Source organism: Lipophrys pholis (genome assembly GCF_963383615.2).
Source record: "Lipophrys pholis genome assembly, chromosome: 5".
NCBI classification, from domain to species: domain Eukaryota; kingdom Metazoa; phylum Chordata; class Actinopteri; order Blenniiformes; family Blenniidae; genus Lipophrys; species Lipophrys pholis.
The window spans coordinates 30,699,407-30,724,790 of NC_137628.1; the positions used below are offsets into that span (position 1 = coordinate 30,699,407).

The 25,384-nt window shown below is 42.6% G+C and overlaps 1 protein-coding gene across 4 annotated transcripts; it reads right to left on the reverse strand.

Moving 5' to 3' along the window:
- Positions 1 to 3,510: 3,510 nt before the first annotated feature.
- On the reverse strand, positions 3,511 to 24,176 carry gne (glucosamine (UDP-N-acetyl)-2-epimerase/N-acetylmannosamine kinase). 4 transcript variants are annotated; one of them, XM_080463388.1, is made up of 14 exons: positions 23,988 to 24,176; positions 14,971 to 15,039; positions 13,756 to 13,904; positions 13,388 to 13,634; positions 12,488 to 12,695; positions 12,259 to 12,411; positions 11,929 to 12,141; positions 11,745 to 11,832; positions 9,952 to 10,162; positions 7,840 to 7,969; positions 7,523 to 7,744; positions 6,500 to 6,682; positions 5,975 to 6,091; positions 3,511 to 4,584 (listed from the first exon to the last, which is right to left on the reverse strand). In XM_080463388.1, the coding sequence occupies exons 1-14, from the start codon at positions 23,991 to 23,993 to the stop codon at positions 4,349 to 4,351; spliced, it is 2,232 nt and encodes a 743-aa protein (XP_080319514.1). In that variant the 5' UTR covers positions 23,994 to 24,176; the 3' UTR covers positions 3,511 to 4,348. The 4 variants fall into 4 exon arrangements, with proteins under 4 accessions (XP_080319514.1, XP_080319515.1, XP_080319512.1 ...); XM_080463389.1 differs by lacking the exon at positions 23,988 to 24,176 and adding an exon at positions 20,881 to 21,095; XM_080463386.1 differs by lacking the exon at positions 23,988 to 24,176 and adding an exon at positions 19,337 to 19,491.
- Between the last annotated feature and the right edge of the window lie 1,208 nt (positions 24,177 to 25,384).

A 25,384-nucleotide genomic window follows, 5' to 3' on the forward strand; every position in this document is an offset into this window, starting at 1 on the left:
TGGTGTTTAGTCTTGTGTGTCACTCGTAGGCCAGGTGTGTCCAGCCAGAGCACAAAGTCTCAGATTAATTATTAACAGCTCTGACTGTCTCAAAGGGCTCGAATGGCAGGCCTGAGCTCACCTGACTTCAGGTAAATGGCTTCAAGTTAAATAAATTGGTGTTCGAAGATGAGACAGTGCACTTGTAAAAGAGATCTTTAATCCCAATGAGGCTTTACTGCTTATATAAAGATATCTGAACCACTGTGTTACAGTAAATAAACCGCAGTTTAAAACCCAGCACACTGGAAAACTGCAATAAAGAAGACATTATTCTCCTTGTAGTTTAGACAAATAAGCTTTACGCCATGAACATATTTTGCATCCAAGAAAAGGACAAAATAATATCAATATTTGTACACCGACATGCGCTGTCACCGTGAGTTATGTATGATTTTAATCATTTCAGCCATTTTGAGTTGAGCAACATCGCAATATTTGTAGACACAGTTGAGTCCTCAGTCTCCAGAGAAAAGGTGATGCATGTCACAACAAAATGTGGAGTCTGATGCAAAACCGAAATGAAACCACAGGAAGTGAGGCCTCTGCTTCACCGTTAGAGGCAGTACTGATCTCACATGTCAATGCTTTTTTTTAAATTTATCTTCTAAGCAGATTGCAATTTTATTTGTTTTGAATGTGGTGTGAGACAAAAACCAGATTCACTGTATTAAAAACAAACAAACAAAATGACTAGATAATGTAGTCTGTCTTATCATTTTGATTTCTTCGAGACAGAAGAAAAACAACTTCTCTCTTTTGACCATTTATTGGAATTTTACAGAAACTTGTATAAGTTTCTATATTTCCAATCATAAAATGTCAGTCAGCAGGCTATTATTCAGCAACCAACTTCCCAGAAATGTATGATGTGGTATTGTGTAAGTTTTATAACAGGGCAATCTAGTATGGTCAGTCAACTCGATGGGGAGGGGCCGGGGTTTAGACTTGGCAGACCCTTGTTGGTCCAATTTGTCCGTCTTTCATTTTACACCACTTCTCCAATGGTGTGGGACATCGCCCTGTGAAGTTCCTCCCTCCTTAAGTTCCCCTGTCACACAAGTGTGTGCGTCCCAGCTGATGTATGTGTGTGTGTGTGTGTGTGTGTGTGTGTGTGTGTGTGTGTGTGTGTGTGTGTGTGTGTGTGTGTCTTCTGCCTCCACCTGCATCCGCACACAATGGGCTTCTCTCAGTTTGTTATCTCGTGGTAATCTTGTGTGGTTGACCTTGAACGCTGGACGTGACGTGACCTATTCTGACATGATCAAAGCTAAATATTAGCCCGTAGTCATTCATTGTATGGAATAATAATACCTGCAGCTGTTCCTTCCTGGAGACCAGGCTGTTCTGATATTATTAATTTATTTGTTAAACTGCAAAGCATCACGAAAGTTATTTTATTTGACATTTGGATGTGAAATGATGATGCTGTATTGCTCTGCCATACCTCCTAATAAAACAGATAAAAAAATATAAAAATAAGGCAATTTTAAACTGAATAGAATTGGTTTAATTAATTTGTAAACTATGATGTAGATGTCAGTGACTCACCTGCTCTGAACCTCACCGGCTGTCACTGCTGAAGGCAGATAAATCCTAATGTAACACGATCAAGGTGAGAGAGAGAGAGAGAGAGAGAGAAAGAGAAAGAAAGAAAGAAAGAAAGAAAGAGAATTGTAATAGATCTGAAATCATTAAAAAGTGTTGTCACTTATTTATGTAAATTTAAATCAATCTACAGAAGACCTGTCAAGGACATTTCTAGATTTGCAAAGGAATTACGTCCACAACAGACTGAGCTGTTGACTAGTTTATAAAAAATATTCAAAGCATTTGGCAGGCTCACAATATGCAAAGTTGAAGTTGGTATTCAGTGAACGTTTCAACCTTTCCACTCTGCAGGAAATCAAATCATGTTAGTTACTCAGTACAGGGAAACAACAGCTCGGGGCCAAGACCGAAATGTGACGTTCTTCTCAGAAAGTTCCAGAAATGAATGCTGCACTGAAGTATAGTTGTGAAACCATCACATAGATTCTCAGCAGGACAATCTCAGGAAACAACATGCCAGCTTGACCTTGAAGAATCCACATGAGATTTTTCTAGTATTTGTGTAGCAAATACATCTGTGCATCGACTGGTCAGAAAACCTCAGTAATTCGACCGATATGAGGGGAACTCCCGAGGAAAAGAAACATGAGCAATGTGCCAATGTAAGATTTTTAGAAAGCTGTATCACTATGTGACAAAAGGAGGGTAAACCAATGGTTTGTACATCAGCCACAGCGTCTGTGGAGAGAGATGATGAGTGGCACCAATCCTGCAGGCAAATATCCTCCATCGGGTTTGCATGAAAACCCCGGACAGCTCAGAAGGTAGAGGGTTCATGTCCCACGCCGGGCGCCACCTTCCTGTGGGCTCTCCACCTCCAAGGAAGGTTCTTAATCAGGTGCAATGTGATCTGGGTGACGGTGCTCAGACTGACACCCCTGTGACCCAGAAACGGATAAGAGAGAGAAAATGGATGGATGGATGGGTTTGCATGATTTGGACAGCATGATTTGTTTTTCTTCACAGGTGGCTTTGAAAAGGCTTTTCCACTATTTGCCTGGCAAACTGACATGAATCTACCCCAGATGACTTGGTTTGCATAGCAGTGAAAATTGTGCAGCAGAACTGACAAATAAAGCAACTTGGATTTTGTTAGTTCATCTCCTCCCCCTTGGCCATGTTTTCTGGACAATGAAGAGGATGGAACCAAGGACAGAGCCCTGGGGGACATCAGAGAAGAGGGCGAGACGGCTTGCATGTAAAAGATTTGAACTGAACGCGACCGGATATTTCAGTGGAGGAGGATGGAGGGGGATGGTGTCAAAAGCTGCATTCAGACTGAGGAGGAGGATGGAAAGAAATCTGGAGTCTGCTGCAATCAGGAGGTCGTTGACGACTCAGATGGTCAGAAGTCAGACTGAAACTGCTCGTACAGATTGTTTGAGGATAGTTTTATTTCCCTGAGAGTCGTCGAAAGAACTTGCAGATTAGGCAGAGGATTATAGTTATTAAAGTTGCTGGGGTGAGAGCTGGGCCTCTTTCATTATTGGAAAGATGGTGGAACAAAACCAAATGGTGGTGGTGATGGGGGTAATGATGGGGGGGGGGGGGGGGGGGGGGGGGGGGGGTAAAGCTGACAAGTATAGAAGTTATATTTCTGAATGAGCTGTGGTACGTCACCACCAGAGGAGAGGGGGAGACTCATCAAGGTTGGGAACAAGTGTCCCGGTTGCCAGCACTGATGTTTCCGTTTGACTGTAGATAGTGTCCTCCTCCAGCTGAATGTGGTTCTGACAAGTCTGTTTATGAATACTGGGTGAACCACCGAGTGAAGGGAAGGCAGGCATTAGGCAACGATGCTGATCTGTTATTGAAGCTACTTTGAAGAATCTAAGAACCAAACACAATATAGTTTTTCTTCCAGAAATGTAACTCAGACCGATCAGCTGGCAGAGCTTTAAGGTGTTTATTTAAAACTTAGCACAACTTGATTCATGTTCCATGACACATAAAGCTTTTTTGGAAGAAGAAGTTCAGTACCGAGGCTTTTGCTCTACAGGGAACATTCATATAACTTAAGTCCATTTCTTATCAATACCAACGGTTTGTATTTGGACCAACAAAACTCTTTACACTTGCATATAAATATATCTAAACTCTGCAAACGGCATGTAACAAATAATGAGTTGTGTATTTTAATAAGGTCTGTGGTGAGGCAATAGAATTACAATAAAATAAAATAAAACAATCACTGAAATGTAACAATTGTTCACATCTAAAAGAGATAAAAGTGAGAGAGTTTATAGAAAAAGACGAATGGAAAACTGAACACCATGTTAGTGGTAGACATGCTTTAAGAGATATTTTGGTCACTTCTGTTACAAACTCCCACTGACGGCAGTTTTCCTCCCTGCCACTCACATCATACTGCAGAGCAGATCAGTCTCATGCTGCTTGGATAAAACATAAAACAAGTCAGTGCTTCCTTAAATCTGTGACATCCTATAACCTGTGCAATGGACCCACGTCAGATCACAAGCTGGAATCACAGATTAGCTCTCTTCTTTAAGGACAACACAGACAGCACCGCCTTCACTTCGATGATCAACAACAGGAAAAGAATCATTAAAATGACATTTTAAAAGTTCTGACAAACAATTCTAATGATGATTCAAATGCAATTAGTATTAAAAAATAGCTCCTAGATATGTCCAGGTTTTAGCAGTCTTTATGTTGGCAGAGGTCTGTACGTCATGATTCAATATATCCTTCTGGTTGTATAGTCTAGAACCATGCTAGCGGCACCGAGTAAAGCAGGTTCCTCCAAGTCGGACGTGAGCACTCTGATTCCTTTGGTGGAGAAGAGCGCTCGCTCTGAGATGACGCGCTGCACCAGGGGCTGGTAGAAGGAGGCCAGGACTCCAGACAGGATCACCAGAGAAGGATTGACTATGTGGAGGATGTTGATGATGCCTGCGCCCAGCGCTGTGGCTGCTGCAAAGGGGAAGAAGACATGGAGACGTCACTGAGAGCCATTTGAAAGCACTTTCTGCTAGATGGTCTCGTTAGTTACTCCGTAGTGTTCAACCACCAGCCAGTCACATGGCAGCAACTCAACATGTTTCATCGTGGATAAGATGGTCGTCAACATTAGAGTGTTTCACAAACTGCTGATCTGCAGGCAAGTTCACGCACAACATGTCTACAGTTAACAGAGAATAATGTGACAAAGAACTGCAGTTTTCAGAACATCGGATCCAACAATGGACAGAGTGGTTTGAGATGCTGGATAGGCAAATAACGACTAGTGACAACACAAGTGAGGTATGCAGCAAACCACCTGGGACTGCACGTGTTGAAACATGAAGCTGATAAGACTGCAGCCTCTCCTGTCGGCTCAGAGCCACACTTCACACAGACTCACCAACACTGGACACTAGAAGGTTGGATGACTCCTGATTTCTGATGGTCGCATCACAATTTAGCATTAAAAAACAAAAAAAACAGGAATTGGTCCATGCTGCTTTGGATCAATGGTTCAAGCTGGTGCTGTGATGGTCTGGGTGGGATTTCCTTTGCACTGAGTATCAATTAACAACAGTCTAAATGTCAGAGCTGGGCTGACTATCGTTACCGACCAGAGATGCACCGAAACTGATACCAGCATCAGGTCTGGTATTCCACGGCGTAATGAGAAAGATATCAGCTAGTAGCTACAGGTTAGTACTCATTCTTTAATAAAGTGGTCTCAGTGCGTCCCTATCGCTGACCATGTCCATCCTTTCATGAGCACAGTTTTCTTGAAGATTACTTACAGCTCAAATAATCTCAAACTGGCTTCCTGAGGACGGCAGTTTTAACTGTACCGGGACGTCGGCAGCAGAAAGATCTGCAGCAGCGATAACATCGCGTCAGTACGGGCTAAACTTTCTGAGGAACGTTTCCAGCACCTCAATCAATCTGCTCAGGAGGCAGAAGGGCAAGATGGAGCTATAGAGTGACTGCTGAGGGTATTGCACTATTATTTACACGCCTATCTGAGGTTGTGATGATATTTTTAAGAAAATCTATCACGTCTATAAATCTAATGTCCAAATCTTGCCTTTGCAAACAGTTTGATTCAGACTTTAATCACCAATTAGTATCAATAATGTTTTTTGATACAGACCAGGAGTCAATCTCTTGTGATATATATGTTTTTAATCCTTTCATTTTACTCAAGTCAAACTAAAGCTGTCATGTGCTTGTGAAAACAAAACACTCCTATGTGCTTCAAAATTTGCATGCAAACACGTTTCCTCGGTATGTTTGCAATGTCATGTGAATAAGGAAGCTTCTGGTTTGACCACATTGTGCAATTGGACGTGGTGTTTCGTGATTTTACCCTTGTTCAGAACAGCATCAGCTTTGGAATTCCCCATTCTGGCAGCACTGATGAGGTGTGCTGCAGTGATTGGCTCAGACAGCTTCATGTCCATCCCCTCCACCTTCAGCAGATCCTCTGAAAAACATGGTGCCACTTCTGTCAGACACATGAAATCCTTTGTGACACGCAAATTCCACAGCGTGCTACATTTAGTCTTTTCTTTTTTTCCCCCCAAACAGACAAACTCCGATACCATCTTTTAATTTTTTGATAAGTGTTTCATTCCCTCCTTTGCTGGATTTAAACACACAAGAGACTATCAAACAGTTTATAATGTTATCTAACAGAAATCAGCCACCAGTTCTACCTCGACTTTCCCACAGGCATGTCGGACCTGTATCAGATTACTATCAGTACACATGAAGCCACCCACCACTGGGTAACCATAATAACATTGGAAGCTTGTGAAGCAGCTATAGAACGTATTCCTCTTCATCAAAAATGGCAGTGAACTGACAGGACAGAGCGAAGGGCTACGCTCACCGTCGTGCAGCCGTTTGGCCTCTTTCTGCAGGGCCATCCCCGACGAATACGCCTCGATGCAGCCGTGGCTTCCGCACGAACACTGGGGGCCGTCCAGCGACACCACGATGTGACCCAGCTCAGCCGCACAGAACGTGCTGCCATGCACCAGCTCGTTGTGATGGACGATCCCTCCTCCGATACCTGGACACACACAGCAGCAACATTCACTCTCTCAGACGCCACTTCAATTTGGCTTCAATTCATGATGTGGAAGTTACAAAACACAACATTTAGCGATATTTAAACTCGTGAATGAAAGTAGGAGATCCACCATGAGATCCTTGTTAGGTAAAATGTTGAATATTTTGATACTGTATTTTATATGTTATGGTTATTTTGATACAAATTATAATTATTACATTATTAAATAGATTCATTAAAGCCAAAGTGTTAAAAAAAAAGTTTTATAGTGACATTATGGAAGCATTCCGTTATCATACGGCGACATCTAGTGGTAATATTTCTATATAAAAATCACTTCTGATTATAAATTGCATGACCAGCCCAACAACTGAACAAAGTGTGACTCATAGTCTGGAAAATACACGGTCTGAAAGGTTTGGGTTCAACATGTTTCAGATTTTCCTGCACGTTATAAACTATGTACACGTGCATGTAGAGGTGGAAAAACTGTTGTTATTATTCTAGCTGCTTTTGTTGTTCTATATTTGCATATTTATCAGTGATTATGATGATTGCAAGTTCAGATAATTTGTATACGGGCTAGGGAATACCTTGATGATGGCGAGTATAGAGGATTTGTAATAGTTAATTTCTTTTTATCTTTATTATTTATAAAGTTGTGTATATATATATATATATATATATATATATATATATATATATATATATATACACACACATATAATTATTTGAATTTTATTTTACTCAGGTTGGGTGTTAAAGACTGGTGGCACGAGCACAAAATTTAGTTTTTTCAAATAAATAGTTCAGAAGCAAACTTGACTAGTGCTTCCTCACCTGTTCCTGTGATGACAGTGACAAAGTTCTCCACTCCCTTGCCATGACCAAACTTCCTCTCAGCCAGTGCGGCGCAGTTGCCGTCGTTGTCGACCCAGACGGGCAGGTGTAGGGCGTCTGAGATGGGCGTCCGCAGGTCCACCGAGGACCACTCCTGTATCAGGTTGGTGGAGTGGAGAACCAGGCCCTCCTGTGGATTCACACGCCCCCCGGTGGACACTCCTGGGAAGTAGAGTCAAGCTTTCAAAATTTGTTTTCCAGCATTGCACCCCCCCCCCCATTATTATTATCAAGGATGGGAGAGTGTGTTTCCATACCGACACCAAGTATTCTGCAGTTGAGGCAGACGGCATCTTTCATCGCATCTCTGCACATCTTTATTATGAGGCCCATCCTGTCTTCGAAAGTCTTTGGATTGGGCAGTACGTATTTCTTCACTACATTGCCCTGCAGAGAGACAAAAGGGAAGTAAAGGAGGGACAGAGAGGTAGAAGGTAAATCATTTATTATCACATGGCACAAAACGGCTTCACTGAAGTGTGCTGGCTATCAGTAGCTAATCTATAAAGAGCCAGATAAACTAGGACTCGACAACCTCAGGAAAGGCTTGGACAGCAAGGTATGTGGGACTGAATATAAAGTCTATTTAACTGAGTGATGTGTATCATACTGATTATGGCTGGAAAAGGTCTGACTACGTTCATTTGGTGGTGTTAGTGCGCCACCTACTGGCAGCAGAATTGACATTACTGTTAAGACAGTCAGTTGGTTCTAGTTGCCATAAGAGGTTAGAGAGCCCAACATTCACTGGACTATAGTTGGTGTTGTGTGTCGTTTACTGAGACGTTTCAGTGGTCTGCTGCAGTTCTTTTTATCTTATCCTATACTTAATTTTTCCTTTCATTCATTTACACATTTCACAATCACATTACTAGTAATCTGTTCAGCTGGTTATTCAGACGAAGTCATATAAGTACAGAAAATGAGAATTACTTAAGAGGTAATACCACGTCAGAAGCAAACAAAACAATAAAGGGAGGTGGCGGTGGGAAATCTGGGTGTCAGTAAAGTAGTGGAGTCTTTGTGTGTTAGAGCATGTTTATTTGAGGGAATAGTTACAGTAGTGGTATGAATGTAAATGTTTGTTTTTGCAGTCTCAGAAGATATGCTATTTTGGTTAGGGTTAGGGTTTTAATTCACTCATTGTGTGTTGGAGGCTCCAGGGTCGACTGCTGCCGATGTAAGAATTCGTGGCATAACATTTCTGAGCTCTACTATTAATTATTGGTATGAATCCCAGTTGTGCCACTCTTGGATCTTTTGTAATATTTTGTTGAAAAATTATATTTTTTTGTTTCAGAATTATTGTAATTTAAGGCACGTCCAGAATATAGTAGCGTGATTTTCAACCTCTATGCTACAGTTCCTCCAGCAGATGTCTGTGTCATTAGTTCAGATGTTTTGAGTGTTCTCTCTACATGATGAGTTATTTACCTCGTCCACTATTTGATAGATTAAATGTGGTATTCCAATTCCATAAGGAAAAGCTACAATTTCTTTATTAGGCTAATATTAATGCCATTTATAGTAATTGAAACCTATCTGGTGTATATTTTTGTCCAGCAGGTGTCACTGTTGGCACACAGAGAATATCTCAGCTACTCAACTTGCATGTTCTGGCAAATTCAGTGGGTATTTACTTGGCATTCTTTTTCTGTTTTAAGATGTTTTGAAGGTAATTTTATTACTATAATTCTGTGGCCCATTGGTTTAATAATTGTTTCTTTCTTGTTGTAGGCCCACACATACACAAACACCCTAAATAAAGAAGAATGTCATTAGAGTCCTGACCGACAGAGGCAGGAGTCACTATTGCCCAGTCGTATCCTCCGTGATTCCTCACAACAATAAATCGTTCTAATAATAATCATGACGCAAAACTGAGGCCTAAACTCAGTCAAGAGGGGAAAAAAAAATACTATTTAAATACTAGGAATCTGTAATTGGCCTTCTTCACATAGAAAATGAGATCCACTGGGTTGAAAGAAGTAACCAAAGTGAGCACATTTTATAAAACACAGGCGATATTTCAGTGTTTGGACCTTTTGAAACAAAGCCATGTGTGATGGCTGTGGCCAAGCTGAGAAACTGTGAAGGCAAGTGGTTCAAATGTTTCTGGATTTCTGCAAATAAACTTGGATTGTGGTTGAAATGACGTTTTATCACAAGTCTAAATGCATTACAGACCAAACACCTCTAAATAGGAAAAAGCGCATGATATCAAAGGCATTAGAAATGCCCTTGTGGGTGAATGTGAAGTGAACTCAAAACAAACCTGGCTTGAACTTTGGCCCAGAGCAACAGATTGCATTTTAAGTTTGAACAAGGCCCAAGTGCATCACAGCGAAGCCCGTCGTGTCCGAGCTCACCTTCATGCAGACGATTGCCACTCTGAGGTTGGTCCCTCCCAGGTCGATGGCCAAGGCGCTCTGCGTCTCCAGGATGTGGTCGATATCCTGGGAGATGGAGTCTTTCACAGGGGGGAAGCAGAAAGTCTTTTGTAGGGGTTCGTCCAGGTCAATGCTTTGCAGAAACTTGAGAATACGAGGCACCGCGTTTCCATCACCGTAAATCTTAGAGCTAGTTGGAGAAAGGAAAAAAAAAAGAAATTTTTTAAGATTGCTGTGCAGCCATTGTTTGCTTAGAGCAGCTAAAGAATTAATAAGAGTAAAAAGGGGGCGTTTTAGATCCTTTAGAGGCAAAACATGGTCACTCAGACCTGAGGTTATACAGAGCAAACTCTTCACATTTACAATCATAAATATAAAATAGATGACAGCAAGAAGTATTGCAACAATAGAGCACATTTTTGAGAGTATTCATCCCAAACCAGTGAAACATTAGATTTCTCTCACAGAGCTGATGTGTTTCTCCAATGACTTTTTGATTCAATAGCTGAAATAAATGTTATAGTTGGAAGCTTTTACTTAACTAAGTAAACCAGCTGGTTTACCTGCTTCAATCAAAGAACATCCACAGATGTGACGTCATTATGCTGAAAACAGACAAGTCACCATTTACAAGACTGACGTTTTCATAACTGTACTTGCCAAGTAGTTTCCTCTTCATTTTAGAATCCATTTTAAGATTCTTCATATTACTTTTAAATCGCTCCATGCTCTTCTGCACTGCTACGCCCGTTCCCTCAGGTCAGCTGCTCCCGATGGAATGAAAAACAAACTGCAGCTCAGAGCGAATCCAGCTTTTTCAGCTGCAGCTCCTGAACTACGGAACAACCTTGTTTATCTCTATAAATCAAATCAAAAAAGCCACATCTTCTCCATAGGTTTTAATTAGATGGGGAGCTTATCCTAGGTATCCTCATTTATTCTCCGCTGTTTTTTAGGCTTTTATTGTGTTTTTTTTTTTTAAGTGCTTTTAAAGAAAGATGGATTGTGTAAATTGGCATTGCAGTATCGGGTTGGAGCCAAATAAATCCTTCAACTGTAGTAAAAATGGATTGAGGCTAACATTCGCACTTCACTTATTGAAAACTTATCTTAAAAAACAAGAACTGTGCCACATCACTAGATATTTTAGGGGGAAAATGTGAACAATTCAATTACTGCAAGTTTATTTATGAATCAAAGCAAAAGGTCGAATGTCTGTGTTAAAGAGATATTTGTTTTTTGAGCAACGAGTAGGGATGGGAATTGATCAGATTATCTTATCGATTCTCTTTTGAAAATGAGACCTGCAGTATGGACAGCAGAGGATGTGCCAACGTCGCCGGCTGGTTGAGATTCTGGAGCGAATCCAAAACGCAACATTCATTCAAAGTTATCACTGCTGTGAGCAAATGTTTTTGGATGTTGGTCGTATTTCCTCCCTCTGATGAAATATCCACTTTGCAAGTATTGCAAGTTGCCATATTGTCATCGTTTTCTTGTGGAATGTAACCAAACTGTCGAGCGCCATGTTTCCTGCTGGCTGCACTGGGGAATGACGGCGACGTCATTCGCCTCCACTGGAATCGATCAGGAAATCATTTGCAAAACTGGTAAATGATTCCAAGGAATTAAAACACTGGAAACTGGTTCTCAACTAGAGCTGCCTTTCGATTCACATTCCTGGACAAAAACTAGAGACAAAAAATTTAAGAAAAAAAGAAAACTCGTAGACAAGGGCGCCGTCAGAGATGCCGGAGGAGCGCTCGTCGTACCAGGGGTATCTCTTTCCAAACTGCAGCTCCAGAGCGTGGTAGATCTTATTATGGGTGTCTGCATCTCTGACATGGAGAACATTTTCACCTGAATGAGCCATAAGAACAGGAATTATTTCTCAACATATGTAAGCTTTAGTTTGATCAAATGCCAAACAATAAGACTGACGTTCATCACACTGACCTGTTTCTCTACCCGTCTGCCTCGTTCCCAGATTAATGACGGGCGTGCCGAAAGCTCCGGCTTCTCTCACGCCGCAGCTGCTGTTTCCGATCATGCAGCCTGCGTGGCAGACGAGTTGGATGAACTGTTCAAAAGGAATGTGCTTCACCGCCCGAAAGTTGGGATGCTGCTCGATGCCCTTCCTTCGCATGACGCGCACCATCTCTTTACTTCCTGTTTTGTAAAAGTAGGATCAAGTGATGTAAACAGTCAGTTCCTCAAATGATCCAAACTCATTTTAAAAGCAGATACGCACATACTGTATCAGTAAAGACAAAAGGTGAAACTAACCAGCATCAATGTTGGGGAAGAGGATGAGGGTCTTCTTGTTGAAAGACAGCAAAGCGTCCAGCATCAGTCCGTAGATCTTTATGGAGTGCTGGATGGCTGTCGTGACTGGATGCTGCAGCGCCACAATGTAATCACACTCCTGCACATTGTCGCCTGAAACAGGAACCACATTCCATGAAAACAAATGCTTCGGCCTCACTTTCTGTCCTGTGACTGTGTCACCGCGTACCCAGCCAGCTCTTTATGATATCCATGTAGTCCTCTCGCTGGTGGGTCAACAGCAGCTTGTCGTAGGAAGGGCAGCCAGCGAGGAGGATGCGAGCGTGGTCCTCACACATGGCGATGAGGTGCTGCTCTGCCATGCGAGTGCAGCAGGCGTGGTAATGGGCCAGTTTAGAGATGGCGTGGCGGATTGAATCATCGATCGTACCGCTAACCTACAGGAAAGGTCAGACAGAAAAAAGAAAAATACAGAAGTTTCTTTCTGAAATTTAGACGTGCAGATTTTGGGATACCAATTTCCATTTGATAGAAGGTGGCAGGCTTAGGCCACGTTTACCTGAGTACTTACAAAAACTGACATTTCCCCCCTCTACCTTTAAAAACAAAATCTTCATTGACACAGACCCACATATCCACCTGGTTCAGAGCTGCTATGAGCAGCCACACCTGTAGGTGGCAGTGTAGCAAGAAGCATGAAGCCATGATAGCCAATCAGAATCCTGGAAAAAACACCACTTCACAAACTGTGATGTAAATATCCATCTCCCCCTTTTAGAGTCAACCGGAATCACAGAGTTTATCCAGAGCTCCACTGTGGCTGGAGTTTTCAAGAATCGTGGTTTCTGGTGAGTCAGAGCTGATTTATGTGTAAATGTGAGGCTCAAACGCAGACAAATATCACAGTTTTTTTTGAATACCCGGGTATGTGTAAACGTGGCCTTATTTTTTTTAGTGTTTGTAGTTCATGCCTGTGTGGGTAGCTTCATCCATTTTCTTCTTTGTGTTAAAATGCTCAACATTATCTTACATAAAACACAAAAAGTATTTCTATATTGATCAGAATTTAGTGGAATTTCTGGCTCAGCACTCCACAGTAGTCTGGGCCTTTCAAGAGCGATCTACTCACTTCTCCCCCCTCCACGTGTAGTATTCTGATATTCATCAACGCTGCAGCAGTTGCCAGAGCCAAAGCGTCGAAGCGGTCACCGTGCACGACCAGAACGTCAGGACGCAGTCTCTGCAGGACATCAGGGAGTTTGACCAGCGCCAGCCCAACACTCTCCACCATGGCTGCCTCGTCCTCTCCTCTCACGATAGTGTGGAGCTTCGAACCAATGTCAAAGTCATCCTGCTCAATCATGCGAAAAGTATTTCTGCGGAGAAGGAAACGGGGATGAAAAGGAACGACACATTAAGAAGGAATGCACGTTCACATGCATGTAGTGCAGTTCAGTACTTTAGGAGAGTTTTTCAGAGAAACACCGGTTGGTTTACCCGTAGTCATCGATGAGATGCGAGCCGAGCACGACGACTTCCAGGTCAAACTCGTCAGGGTGGGACTTGATCCCGAACATGATGGGGGCCAGTTTGGAGTAATCTGCTCTGTTGCATGTCGCCACACACACTCTCAACCTCTTCTTGCTCTGCACCACATCAAGGTGTTTCCACCACAAGCAACACAGGAAGCATAGAAATCATTGGTGTTTGGTAAGATCAATACAAAATACCCAATACGCTCTCCACAGCGACGAACCATCTCTCTCCTCGTGGAGAGCAATAACTGCTTATAAAACACTTTCTCGTGTTCTTCTAGAAGATTGGTGTCACTTTAGTTTCAAGGCCACATACTGCCCAATCTGATCTTGAGTGCCTGACTATTCAAATGTTATGGTGCCAACATGAACAAATATTAAACAAATCAATGGAGATCAACTTTGGCAGGTTCACATTAAAGGCTCAATGTTAAATAAGCAAGCAAACATGGATAAAACCTTTTGTCCGTCTACTGGATTCATTACATGCGTAGTTGGGCATGCTTTCAGATTCATAGTACACAGAGTAGTACCACTGATGACCTGTAGATCATTTTTGTACAATAAAGCTCAACTGTTGTGTGCGTGAACACAATATCAACATTACATCGCCTGGACATCAAAGATGCTTCAGATGACTTTTGTGGGCAATTTATGAAGATCAGCACTACTAAGTTGAAAACAGAACATCACAACAAATTATTGCCCCCGAGACCAAATTTTAAATACTACTAAGGACACAAATATATATTTTAGCAGTTCTAACCTGTTCCATCAACGTTTGGATTAAAAACATGAAACTAACAATGTGCACTGCCCCCTAGTGGAAGTATTGCTCCAAACCGATGCCAATGTAAGGATGTACCAGTTCACATGTGTGAAGGAAGCATGTTTGGGTTTTAATGTCATTGGCAGGACAATGAGAAAACAAATTTAGTTTTCAAACTGTAACATATGCGACTCAAACATGTTGTGATGAGCCCAAGTTTTCATATCAATGCTTCCAGCACCAGGGGGGGCTAAAGAGCCGCCTCACGAAAAACAGGAAACAAGCTCTTTTTCACTTTTTTGGTCAAGTTCGGTGATGTGAAGAAATTAAACTAATGATCAGAGGGAGGTGAACGGCAAAATCTTCTCATGGATAAAGACAAAAGAAGAAAGAAAAAAGAAATCACACCTGATTTGATCCTTCCATGTTTTCCCTCTCTTTGTCTCTGTTCCTCTGCATCCTCAGAAAGTACAGCTCCTAGAAAACAAAGACAATTTAGTAGGTGACATCCAGTTCTGTGTTCTAAAGTATATTAACCATTATATTCATTGTACAAATCCACCCTCAGGTCATACTCACTTGAGCCTTCCAAATATTCAGAGGCTGAAGCATGAAAACACAACAAAACTACACTAAAAATGCTGTGTAATTTCCATGACCAACACATGCCAACACAGTTCACTAGAAGTGAGAAACATGCTGAAGGACAGCTCTTTGCATTGCACACTCACCCGATCAAAACGGAAGGAATTCATTCTAAAATTAGAAACCGTCAGAGGAAATTTTGTGCACCTGCTTCTCGCTGCTGACTACTTGTCAAAAACAAAGTTTCATCTCAGACGCGACGTCATCACCTTTTGTGCGATACGGCAATATTCGTGAATCGTGAAGGAGCAGAATGTGTTGACAAAACAGAGAGATCATAGAATCGTCTCTACCACATATTCTACATGTTGCAGTTCTATGGTGCGTGGTAGCGTGTCACCATAGAACTGCAACATACCGGACACTCTAGATGTTGCAGGCTCGAACCTCCTTTCGCCTAGGAACCACTGATGCTTCCTTTAGAACCTTCTTTAGCCTAGGAACCACTGATGCTTCCTTTAGAACCTTCTTTAGCCTAGGAACCACTGATGCTTCCTTTAGAGCCTCCTTTAGCCTAGGAACCACTGATGCTTCCTTTAGAACCTTCTTTAGCCTAGGAACCACTGAAGCTTCCTTCAGAACCTCCTTTAGCCTAGGAACCACTGATGCTTCCTTCAGAACCTCCTTTAGCCTAGGAACCACTGATGCTTCCTTTAGAGCCTCCTTTAGCCTAGGAACCACTGATGCTTCCTTCAGAACCTCCTTTAGCCGAGGAACCACTGATGCTTCCTTTAGAACCTCCTTTAGCCTAGGAACAACTGATGCTTCCTTCAGAACCTCCTTTAGCCGAGGAACCACTGAAGCTTCCTTCAGAACCTCCTTTAGCCGAGGAACCACTGATGCTTCCTTCAGAATCTCCTTTAGCCTAGGAACCACTGATGCTTCCTTTAGAACCTCCTTTAGCCTAGGAACCACTGATGCTTCCTTCAGAACCTCCTTTAGCCTAGGAACCACTGATGCTTCCTTCAGAACCTCCTTTAGCCGAGGAACCACTGATGCTTCCTTCAGAACCTCCTTCAGCCTAGGAACCACTGATACTTCCTTTAGAACCTCCTTTAGCCTAGGAACCACTGATGCTTCCTTCAGAACCTCCTTTAGCCTAGGAACCACTGATGCTTCCTTCAGAACCTCCTTTAGCCGAGGAACCACTGATGCTTCCTTCAGAACCTTCTTTAGCCTTGGAACCACTGAAGCTTCCTTCAGAACCTCCTTTAGTCGAGGAACCACTGATGCTTCCTTCAGAACCTCCTTTAGCCTAGGAACCACTGATGCTTCCTTTAGAACCTCCTTTAGCCTAGGAACCACTGATGCTTCCTTCAGAACCTCCTTTAGCCTAGGAACCACTGATGCTTCCTTCAGAACCTCCTTTAGCCGAGGAACCACTGATGCTTCCTTCAGAACCTCCTTCAGCCTAGGAACCACTGATGCTTCCTTTAGAACCTCCTTTAGCCTAGGAACCACTGATGCTTCCTTTAGAGCCTCCTTTAGCCTAGGAACCACTGATGCTTCCTTTAGAACCTTCTTTAGCCTAGGAACCACTGATGCTTCCTTTAGAACCTCCTTTAGCCTAGGAACCACTGATGCTTCCTTCAGAACCTCCTTTAGCCGAGGAACCACTGAAGCTTCCTTCAGAACCTCCTTTAGCCTAGGAACCACTGATGCTTCCTTCAGAACCTCCTTTAGCCTAGGAACCACTGATGCTTCCTTTAGAACCTCCTTTAGCCTAGGAACCACTGATGCTTCCTTTAGAACCTCCTTTAGCCTAGGAACCACTGATGCTTCCTTTAGAACCTCCTTTAGCCTAGGAAAGGGGGGGGGGGGGGTTAAGCATGAGCTCAACTATAGGTCTTACATTGTCCCATTAATACCTCAGATCAACAGTTTCATTAAATCTTCTTTCTTTCTCTCCCAGCTGCATCAGTGGCTCCGGCTTCTGTCCATGTATGGTCGTTTCCTGTCTTCTATAGCGCTGCCACTAATGACTAATTTTCTAAGGATACATGTTTTGACAAATTTTTTGATTAATCAACAACTCATTTTTAAAAAATCCAGTGGTTGCTATTAAATTTGTGTTCATTTATGTTCTTTTAGCTTTTAGCTGAGTGAATGCTGTTTCTCTCCTAGTTTAGCAAAAATAATAAATCCAGATCAGAGATTTCTGACATCCAGAGGTAGTAGTTTTGACGTGATCATGCAAACTGACATACAAACAGATAAATATACGCCAATCCTTTTATTACGTCCTTGGTGGAAGTAATAAATAAACATCTTTCGTATATCCACTAAAGACATAAGTCTGGGTTTTGTTTGTGTGCAGGTCCACCACTTCGAGAATTCGAATATCTCGAGAAACAAAATTGTAAAAATATACTGTAATATCAGGATAGAGAGAGAGAGAGGAATTAATAATTGACCTACGTCCTCCCCCTCCTGTGTAAGCGGCTGCGTTGCCATGCTTTTGACCAAAACAGCCACGACATCATCAACACGCAACATCACCGGAAGCCGGTATGGTCAAAATCTCGACCGTGGGCCAAATTCATATCAATCATACCGGAAACTGTTAATAGCGCCCACCCCTAATCGTCACCTCTGGGCAGCCGGTGGCCGACCGCAACCAACAGCTCACAGAGGCCGGACTGATTTATGTTGTGATGCGTTCAAGCTCTATTTGGTAAAAATGTGTCTTGAATATAAATTATGAGGATTTTATGATGAGTTCAATGTGAAATTTAATTTGAATAAATCCAGTCGTTTAAATGAGATTTGCCAGTGAACGCCACTCCAAGAGAGCGGTCGGGGCTCGATCTGAGTGGACAATGCCCCCGAACGCCTCCTGGTGACGCCGGTGTGCTCCCAACAGAGAATGAAAAGACGACAGCTGGAGCAGCGACAGTCAGACGGCAGTAAATGCAGCCTACGATACTAGACATATGACATTATTTGATTTAAGCAATGGTGTAAGATTAAAGATTGTATTACTGATAACGGGTAAATGTAAGTGTTCTTCGCTTGTCCTTTTGACTGAATAGTTGCTGCACTGCGCGTGTTAAAGTTTGTGTATTTTTTCTTTTGAAGAAGTAAGTAAAAACATGTTTTTATCTAAGTTATCTGACTTGAAGTATTACAAAGTTTCTTCTTAGTTGGAAGTTATCAATTTATTGGAATACAAAAAAAAAGGCTTGTACAAAGGTCCTTATCTGGTTATCTTTTCATGAGCTTAAATAACCAGTACCAGGAAGAGCAGGAGCATGGGCCCATATAACCCGGAGTTATAGAGAATGCCTATGAGCAGGAGTCAACCTCTATATTCTTATGTTCTCTGTGTCTTCTTCTGCACTTTTGGGGTATTTGGTGAGTCACATCACCCCCTAAAAGGCCTGGCATATGTACTACATGCCCGTCGGCATTGTGTTGAGCCGAGTTAGTAATGACGCGCTGACTCAATCTATTTTTTAGAACGCCAGGGAGAAAAAAGATCATTTTGGTTTGTGTGGCCAGAGTCTTGGACTGAGTCATCCCGTGTTGGTGGTCAGGTTGGTCAAGCCAGCACATCGTAGAGATAACCGTTACCTTCCTCGTATCTGGCTCCATGCTAACTACGGCCCTTGAAAGGAACATCATTTTCTTCGGTGATGACAATATTACAAAGGCTGTCTGATATTGTGCGATTTTAGTAACATCGCGACTCATGTGGGTTGGTGAGCTCGTGCCAGCTGTTTGCTGGCTCCCGAATCGCTGCGTCCACTTCAGACCGGAAACGTTAACGCCAGACGTGAACGGGGCCGAAGGAACAGACAAGCACACACGCTAAGCCATCTTGGGGGACGAGCGTGTGATTGGTTTCATTCAGCACACTGCAAATTCCACTCCAGCATCACAAGACAGAGTCAGCAGCCAGCGTGGTATGGGGGGCAGGGAGGCAGGGAGGCAGGGAGGCAGGGGGGCAGGGAGGCGTCGGGCAGGAATGACACAGCAACACAAGCAGATGGAGACGCCCAGTATGAAGGAAAAAATAACGGATGACGACATCAAAAGAGAAAGAAAATATGATAGAGATTTGATGCCACCCTACCCAATTAAAAAAACAACCCACTGATAATAAAGGAATAAAAGCCTTTGGACTCACATGAGGGTTTGTGCGCACAGACTCCAGATACTTTTCCATCCCACCTCTCCTATTCATTCCTGGACACACACTCTCTGATCCTGTCACAATCTGCTAGTGATTTGGTCTTTACTTTTTGCTTCATGCACAAGCTGGCAGGAGAAAGAGAAAAGGATGGGGCGTCCGTAGGATGACACAGAAATTGAGCTGAGGGGGGAGGGGCTGAGCGAGAGGCGGGTTTGATTTGCTGCGAAGCTCCTGATTGGCTGAGCGGGCAGAAGAAAGCGCGTGAGCCCAGTCTCCACTCTCGCCGGCAGCTTTACTGGTTTTACACACAGTTTCCTTTCTGACAGCTTCAGCTGACGTGAAATTTCCAAACACATTCAAGGTCCAAGGTAGATTTGATTTGTCATGCCATAACAAATAATAAAACACTCAATGAAACCACACTGGGAAGACACTTGGTCAAGTGATAAAGGACATAAAAGAAGTGCTCTTTGTTCAGCCATTCACCAAGAAATAAACCAGATAAGATCAAAATAGATAAATACTGAGCACAATAAAAAACAACAACTTTACAGCTAGAAATGCAGTCACTGACATAAAACCAGGACAAGGAAGTCCATGTTCATTTGTTCATCAATAATGGTCCCACCGTTTTTATATGATTGCACTTAATTAAAGTGACTCTGTGGCTGTTTTGATTAGAGTACGATGTTCATTTGACGGTGGGACTCTTCACACCAACTCATCAATGAGTCATCAGCATACTAAACGACGGTCCTATTTAATTGTCGGCTTCGACACATGTTTGTGTCCATGACAGCATCTTTCCAGAGAGAGGGTACATGCTGCCAATGCAAAGACTTTAGAAAATGATGAGGGAAATTTGGGGTCGTTTACCACAAAGAAATAAATCATTCGAGGAAAAACTTGACATATGCTATAAACAAAGAGGAAGCCACTGAAGGCTATAAGGAGTGGTGTGAAAAAAATTCATATCAATATTAAGCAAATACTGAGTGTGAAATGTAATATAGGAATGAACAGAAATGCCACGCAGGCCTATGTATTACCAAGAACACGCCAGTGTTATAAATATAACTATATAGGTGTTCCAATAATTTATTTCACAACATAAAATTATGAAATAAACATATCACCAAATAGAAAATACATTTTTGCAATTTGCACAGAGAAAGCTAACTCTTCATTTCAGGTATCTCTCAAACATCCATCCCAAACAACAAAAAGTTTTAACTGAAAAACTAAAAATAGCTACAGTCAAAGGAAGGAGGGATGTAATCATCAGTCCAACACAATACCGCCACACTTTGCTGTTAAATATTAAATCACATAGATACTACTTACTTTAATTCTAGTAGTGCAGCTGCACACAGAAAAGAACACACAACAAATAGCTGGGAAGTTAAAATATCAATGTGGTATAATGAGATATTATACATATAATGCTGCAGATGTTGAAAGATCTCAGCCGCCTCAGAAAATAGAGAAAGCTTTGGTCCTTCTCGCATCGAGCTTCAGTTTATAGTCTAGATACAAACCCAAATATCTGTAGTCGTCCACAATGTCCACGCCGTCTGAATTCTATCGCAGGCCGTCTTTAGTCACAAGAACTGCTCTCACAGTGCGACGTAGGACCACCGAGACCAAAGATTTCACCAGGATTCGCCCACAATTGCCCTCTTTCGTCTGTGATGGCCGGAGATCGCACGGTGTGAGATCGCACAGTGTGTCGTGGCCTTAATACATGTTGTGTGGGAAGTATAGTGCCAGAATAAACAAGAACATGTCAGTGCGGCAAAGCTTATTGTGTTTTTCCACATGACTAAGATGACTAAAATGAAATAACTGCACAGCCATTAATCTCCACCCTGGAATTTTACACTGTGTTCACCTTAAACTCACTCGTATCCTCTCAAAACAACCCCATCTGCGTGCCGTTACCTCATTGGCCAGAACAAAGTTGGTCCTGAGTGTACAACCGGAACATGAAAAGCAAGTCAGACAACTGCAGGCCAACAGATCAGACTCACTGCTCTGACACATAAAGCCTCTTTGTTTATTCAGAAGGTTCAGGGACCTCCAGGATTCTGGACTTAAAGAGTTCAAGGTACCTTTCACAATTATTTCCCTTCAGGGAAATAAGGGAAAACAAATAAGGGCAAAGTCAAATGACTCAGATTTAACGTTCAGATTTCTTCAGAAACCATTTTTTTGTATCACCCTGCCCTTAAGTAAACTTTAACATGAATATGAACACATTTTTAACCTGTTTTATTTAATAATTATTAAGGAAAATAGCCAACAAAACTGGTCCTCAATGTGCCTTAGGATGATTTTTTGGGGTGTGACATATTTTGCTTACAAGCGTGAACTTCGGTGCTCCTGTCAGGAATAGGTTTTTCCCAAGCATCCTGTCATTGTGCGCTTGCATGTAAACATCACGTCCTCATTTTAAGCCACAGGATTCAAAAAAGAAGTCCAACCAAAGCCACTCTACTGTTACATGTATATAAGGTGTTTCTGACAACTGCTCCCTTCGTGCACAGGCATGACTTCTGACAGCTAAGATATAGTGCCACAATCAACGTTAAGACGCATCTGGAGAACAGCTACTCCTCACAACCGTCCTTCTTCAGCCCCGAGCCGGAACCAGCTCGCCTTTTCTCTGCTGGCTTGATTAGATTGGCAGTGAATGATGTCCCGCACTGTGGTATACTTCTGATCAGAATGCTGTAGTGACATCCACACGCCATACAGGCATTTCTTTTATTTATATAATGCCACCCCAAAAAGATCACTTGTTTCAGTGTGGGAGTGATTCTCTAACCGCTCTACACACGGTTGCTTTACCAATATTATAAAGAAAAATACCATTTGACAAGAGAACATAATGCTGTGCACCGAATGTGCTCTGATGTGAAGCACAGATCGATTAGGAAGGAATTAAAGTTAAAATAAAATGAAAAATTCTGGTGAGTTATCTCAAATAATTTCTGCCTCGATGTCCATCGTGTTTGAAAATAACGGACAATCCGTTTCTAGTAGCTGCTTCGGGTGGGAGGAGCCAGTAGAAACTCAGGGTTTCCTTGACAAAACCTGCCAGCCAGCAGGTTTAGTTCAGAGAGTCTGTTACCATGGTGACAGCCAGCAGGTTCAGTTCAGAGTCTGTTACCATGGTGACTGACCCCGAGCTGAACTCCGCTCTTTCTGGAATGGAAAACTCAGAGTTTCCCTCATTTCAGAGTTAGCATGCTCTGAGTTTTCACAAAACCTGGTTTCTGGAATCCCCCCAGAGATCTAGTTAGCTCCGGTTCAGAGTTTGTGGACGTTTTTCTAGTCGCCTAAACCCGGCACACCTGAGAGCAGCGTGAGGAGGAGAGAGAGAGAGAGAGAGGTTGTTTTGATTACTTAGTTTGTATATTTACAATGTTTTTTTTCATAATACAATTAGAATTTAGTTAAAATATTCTTAAGAAATAAAAGTTTCTCTTTAAAAGGGTATACTTTCATTATTACACCATTATTAATATATTAGTGGAAAAATGGTATCAAAACGGCAATATTATCGTTTATCGCAATAGTTTCTGGGACAATTTATCATCCAGCAAAATCTGTTATCGTGACAGGCCTAGGTGGAGTTTATGGAGGGAGGAGGGAAGGTGGAGTTTATGGAGGGAGGAGGGAAGGTGGAATTTATGGAGGGAGGAGGGAAGGTGGAGTTAATGGACGGAGGAGGGAAGGTGGAGTTAATGGAGGGAGGAGGGAAGATGCCAGTAGTTTTAGAATTGTGGCCGTTTATTCCTCTTTTTAACGCCTGGCCCAATCACACAGTTACTTCACACACACCTGCAGTAAAACAGCAGAGAAAACAAAAACTACACTCCCTAAAATCAAAACATACTGAAACTCCACTTCCCACAATGCCCTTGTTATTTAAAGTGACGTGCTTGGCATGTACCGCAGAAGAAACTCAAATTAAGTATCGATCTTGTTGTACTGATATCATTCTATATCCACACCAACATCTGTATCGATATTTGGATCGATCCACCCAGCACTACTCCACAGTTCTTCAAGGATGCAGGACCGGCGCCGCCTTGCACCGATACTCACTTGCTGGTTTCTGTGACAGAATCTGACATTGTGATGACCTGAGAAGCCAAAGCTGGCCCGTCTCCCTCCCCCACTGAGAAGACCCTGCCTGCCTCCGGCTTCTCAGTCTCTTTGGTCGGGGTCGAATGGAATGTGTTCCTCTCCTCTCCATCGCCAGAGACGCGTTACCTTGTGGACTTCCGGTGTCACCTCAGCTTCAGCTCGCACTCAGTTCATGGTTCAACGGTTCATGTGGGAAAAGGCTTTTAGCTGCAAACTTGTGCTCCGCGCCGCTCGCTCGCTGGACACTAAAACAAAGCAGGCGGGTTAACGCGGCGGCTGAAGCCGTCCTGGGATAAACACAGCGGCGACACGAGTCTGGGTCGTTTCGGGACACGTTGTCCAACCAGCGGTCGAAACACGGAGGTTCCAGTGGCCTAACAGAAGTTAGCAGGCGGCTGCTCGTGATGAGGGGCTCGGAGGAAGTTTGCTGAAGTTATTCATCCCCCGCGGGAGAACATTTTATCACCCCGGCGTCACCGCGTCCTCTTACCGTCATCCGCGCAGTGTCGCTGAACTCATCTCACGCTGGAACCATCGACGTTGGACGCTCGGTTTAGTTTCTCCTCCTCTTTGCGTTACCGCTGGCTACCTCTCCACTGCCAGGCTGCGTTTTTGGTATCTACACACGCGCAGCGGGAGGGCGCGTCTCGCGTCAAGCGCGCAGTGACCCGCCGCAACCAGACCGGATATGGCCAGTTCCACACCTTCAGAGTAAAGCCAGCTGACACTGAGAAAGCGCAAAAGAAAGGAAACCCAGCACTAACTCCAGGCTGCAGGCACCGAACGATCCACAACACAGTTTATTCCTCGTCGCATGCACAGGACTGATGGCTCACACAGGCCCCGAGATCCAAACACATGCATGTACTTACTAAGTAATTACCTACGCCAAGGCGTATGCATTGAATCATCCATCCATCCATGCATCCATCCATGCATCCATCCATCCATCCATCCATCCATCCATCTGATGATAAACATATTTTTTGGGGAAAATATATACAATGCAGTAAACGGAGCGTTAATACGCCTTCTTTTTCCTGTTTTATAAATGAATTCAAGATGTATTTCTCTCTGTTATTTTAGTCTTCTTTGCTTTCTTGGTGATTTATTTTTAATTTATTTTTAATTTTTGCACTATACACAATACAATCTGTATACACTCATAAATATATGTTTTGCCTTTTCCAGCGATATCTCTGGCTGCTGACAGGTACCTACCTCTTCCGTTAACGTTAATGTCGTTGTGTTATTTAATTTGTTGTTGTGTTTAGTGATCTGTTGTTCTGGTTTGCACTTCAGGGCCACCATACAGGTACATCTCAAAAAATTTGAATATCATGAGAAAGTTCAATATTTTTTGTCCCTCATTTCAGAAAGTCAAACCCGTATATGATATAGGCTCATGACATAGAGTGAAATATTTCAAGCCTTTATTTCTTGAAATGTTGATGATTATGGCTCACAGAGAGTGAAAACCCAAACATTTCATGATATTCTAATTTTTTGAGACGTACCTGTTCATGTCTGTGTGGTTTCATTACAAAAATAGGCGACAGCGCCCTCCCGTTGCCTGTCATGCTAACTACATCGTTGTCTGTATGTCAGTTGGTGCAGTTTTGTTTTTTAAAATTGATTAAGTGTTGTCACGTAAAACGTTGTTCTGTAAACGGGCCCGAGTGTCTGGACACTTTGGATTTAGTTCACATTTTAACCTTTCAATCATCACTTTGTCACAATTGTTTGGGTTGTAATTTTCATTTTATTTTCCTTCGTTTCCCAGATATTCCCAATCAGCAGTGTAGAAAGAACAAACGGCTCTCCTCGGCTGAGAAGCCTCCTGAAATCTAATTCTTCTTCAAGTCATGACCACCGTTTCTTGCTTAC

Excerpts from the sequence above, each read along its gene's own strand:
- gne (XM_080463386.1), bottom strand. The coding sequence starts at position 19,393 with ATGAATAGGAGAGGTGGGATGGAAAAGTATCTGGAGTCTGTGCGCACA. Across the intron at positions 10,163-11,744 it reads TTTGGAAAGAGATACCCCTG|CTCTAAGATTTACGGTGATG; the intron begins GTACGACGAGCG and ends TTCTCCAACTAG. Across the intron at positions 6,683-7,522 it reads CACTGTCATCACAGGAACAG|GTATCGGAGGAGGGATCGTC; the intron begins GTGAGGAAGCAC and ends GTGTGTGTCCAG.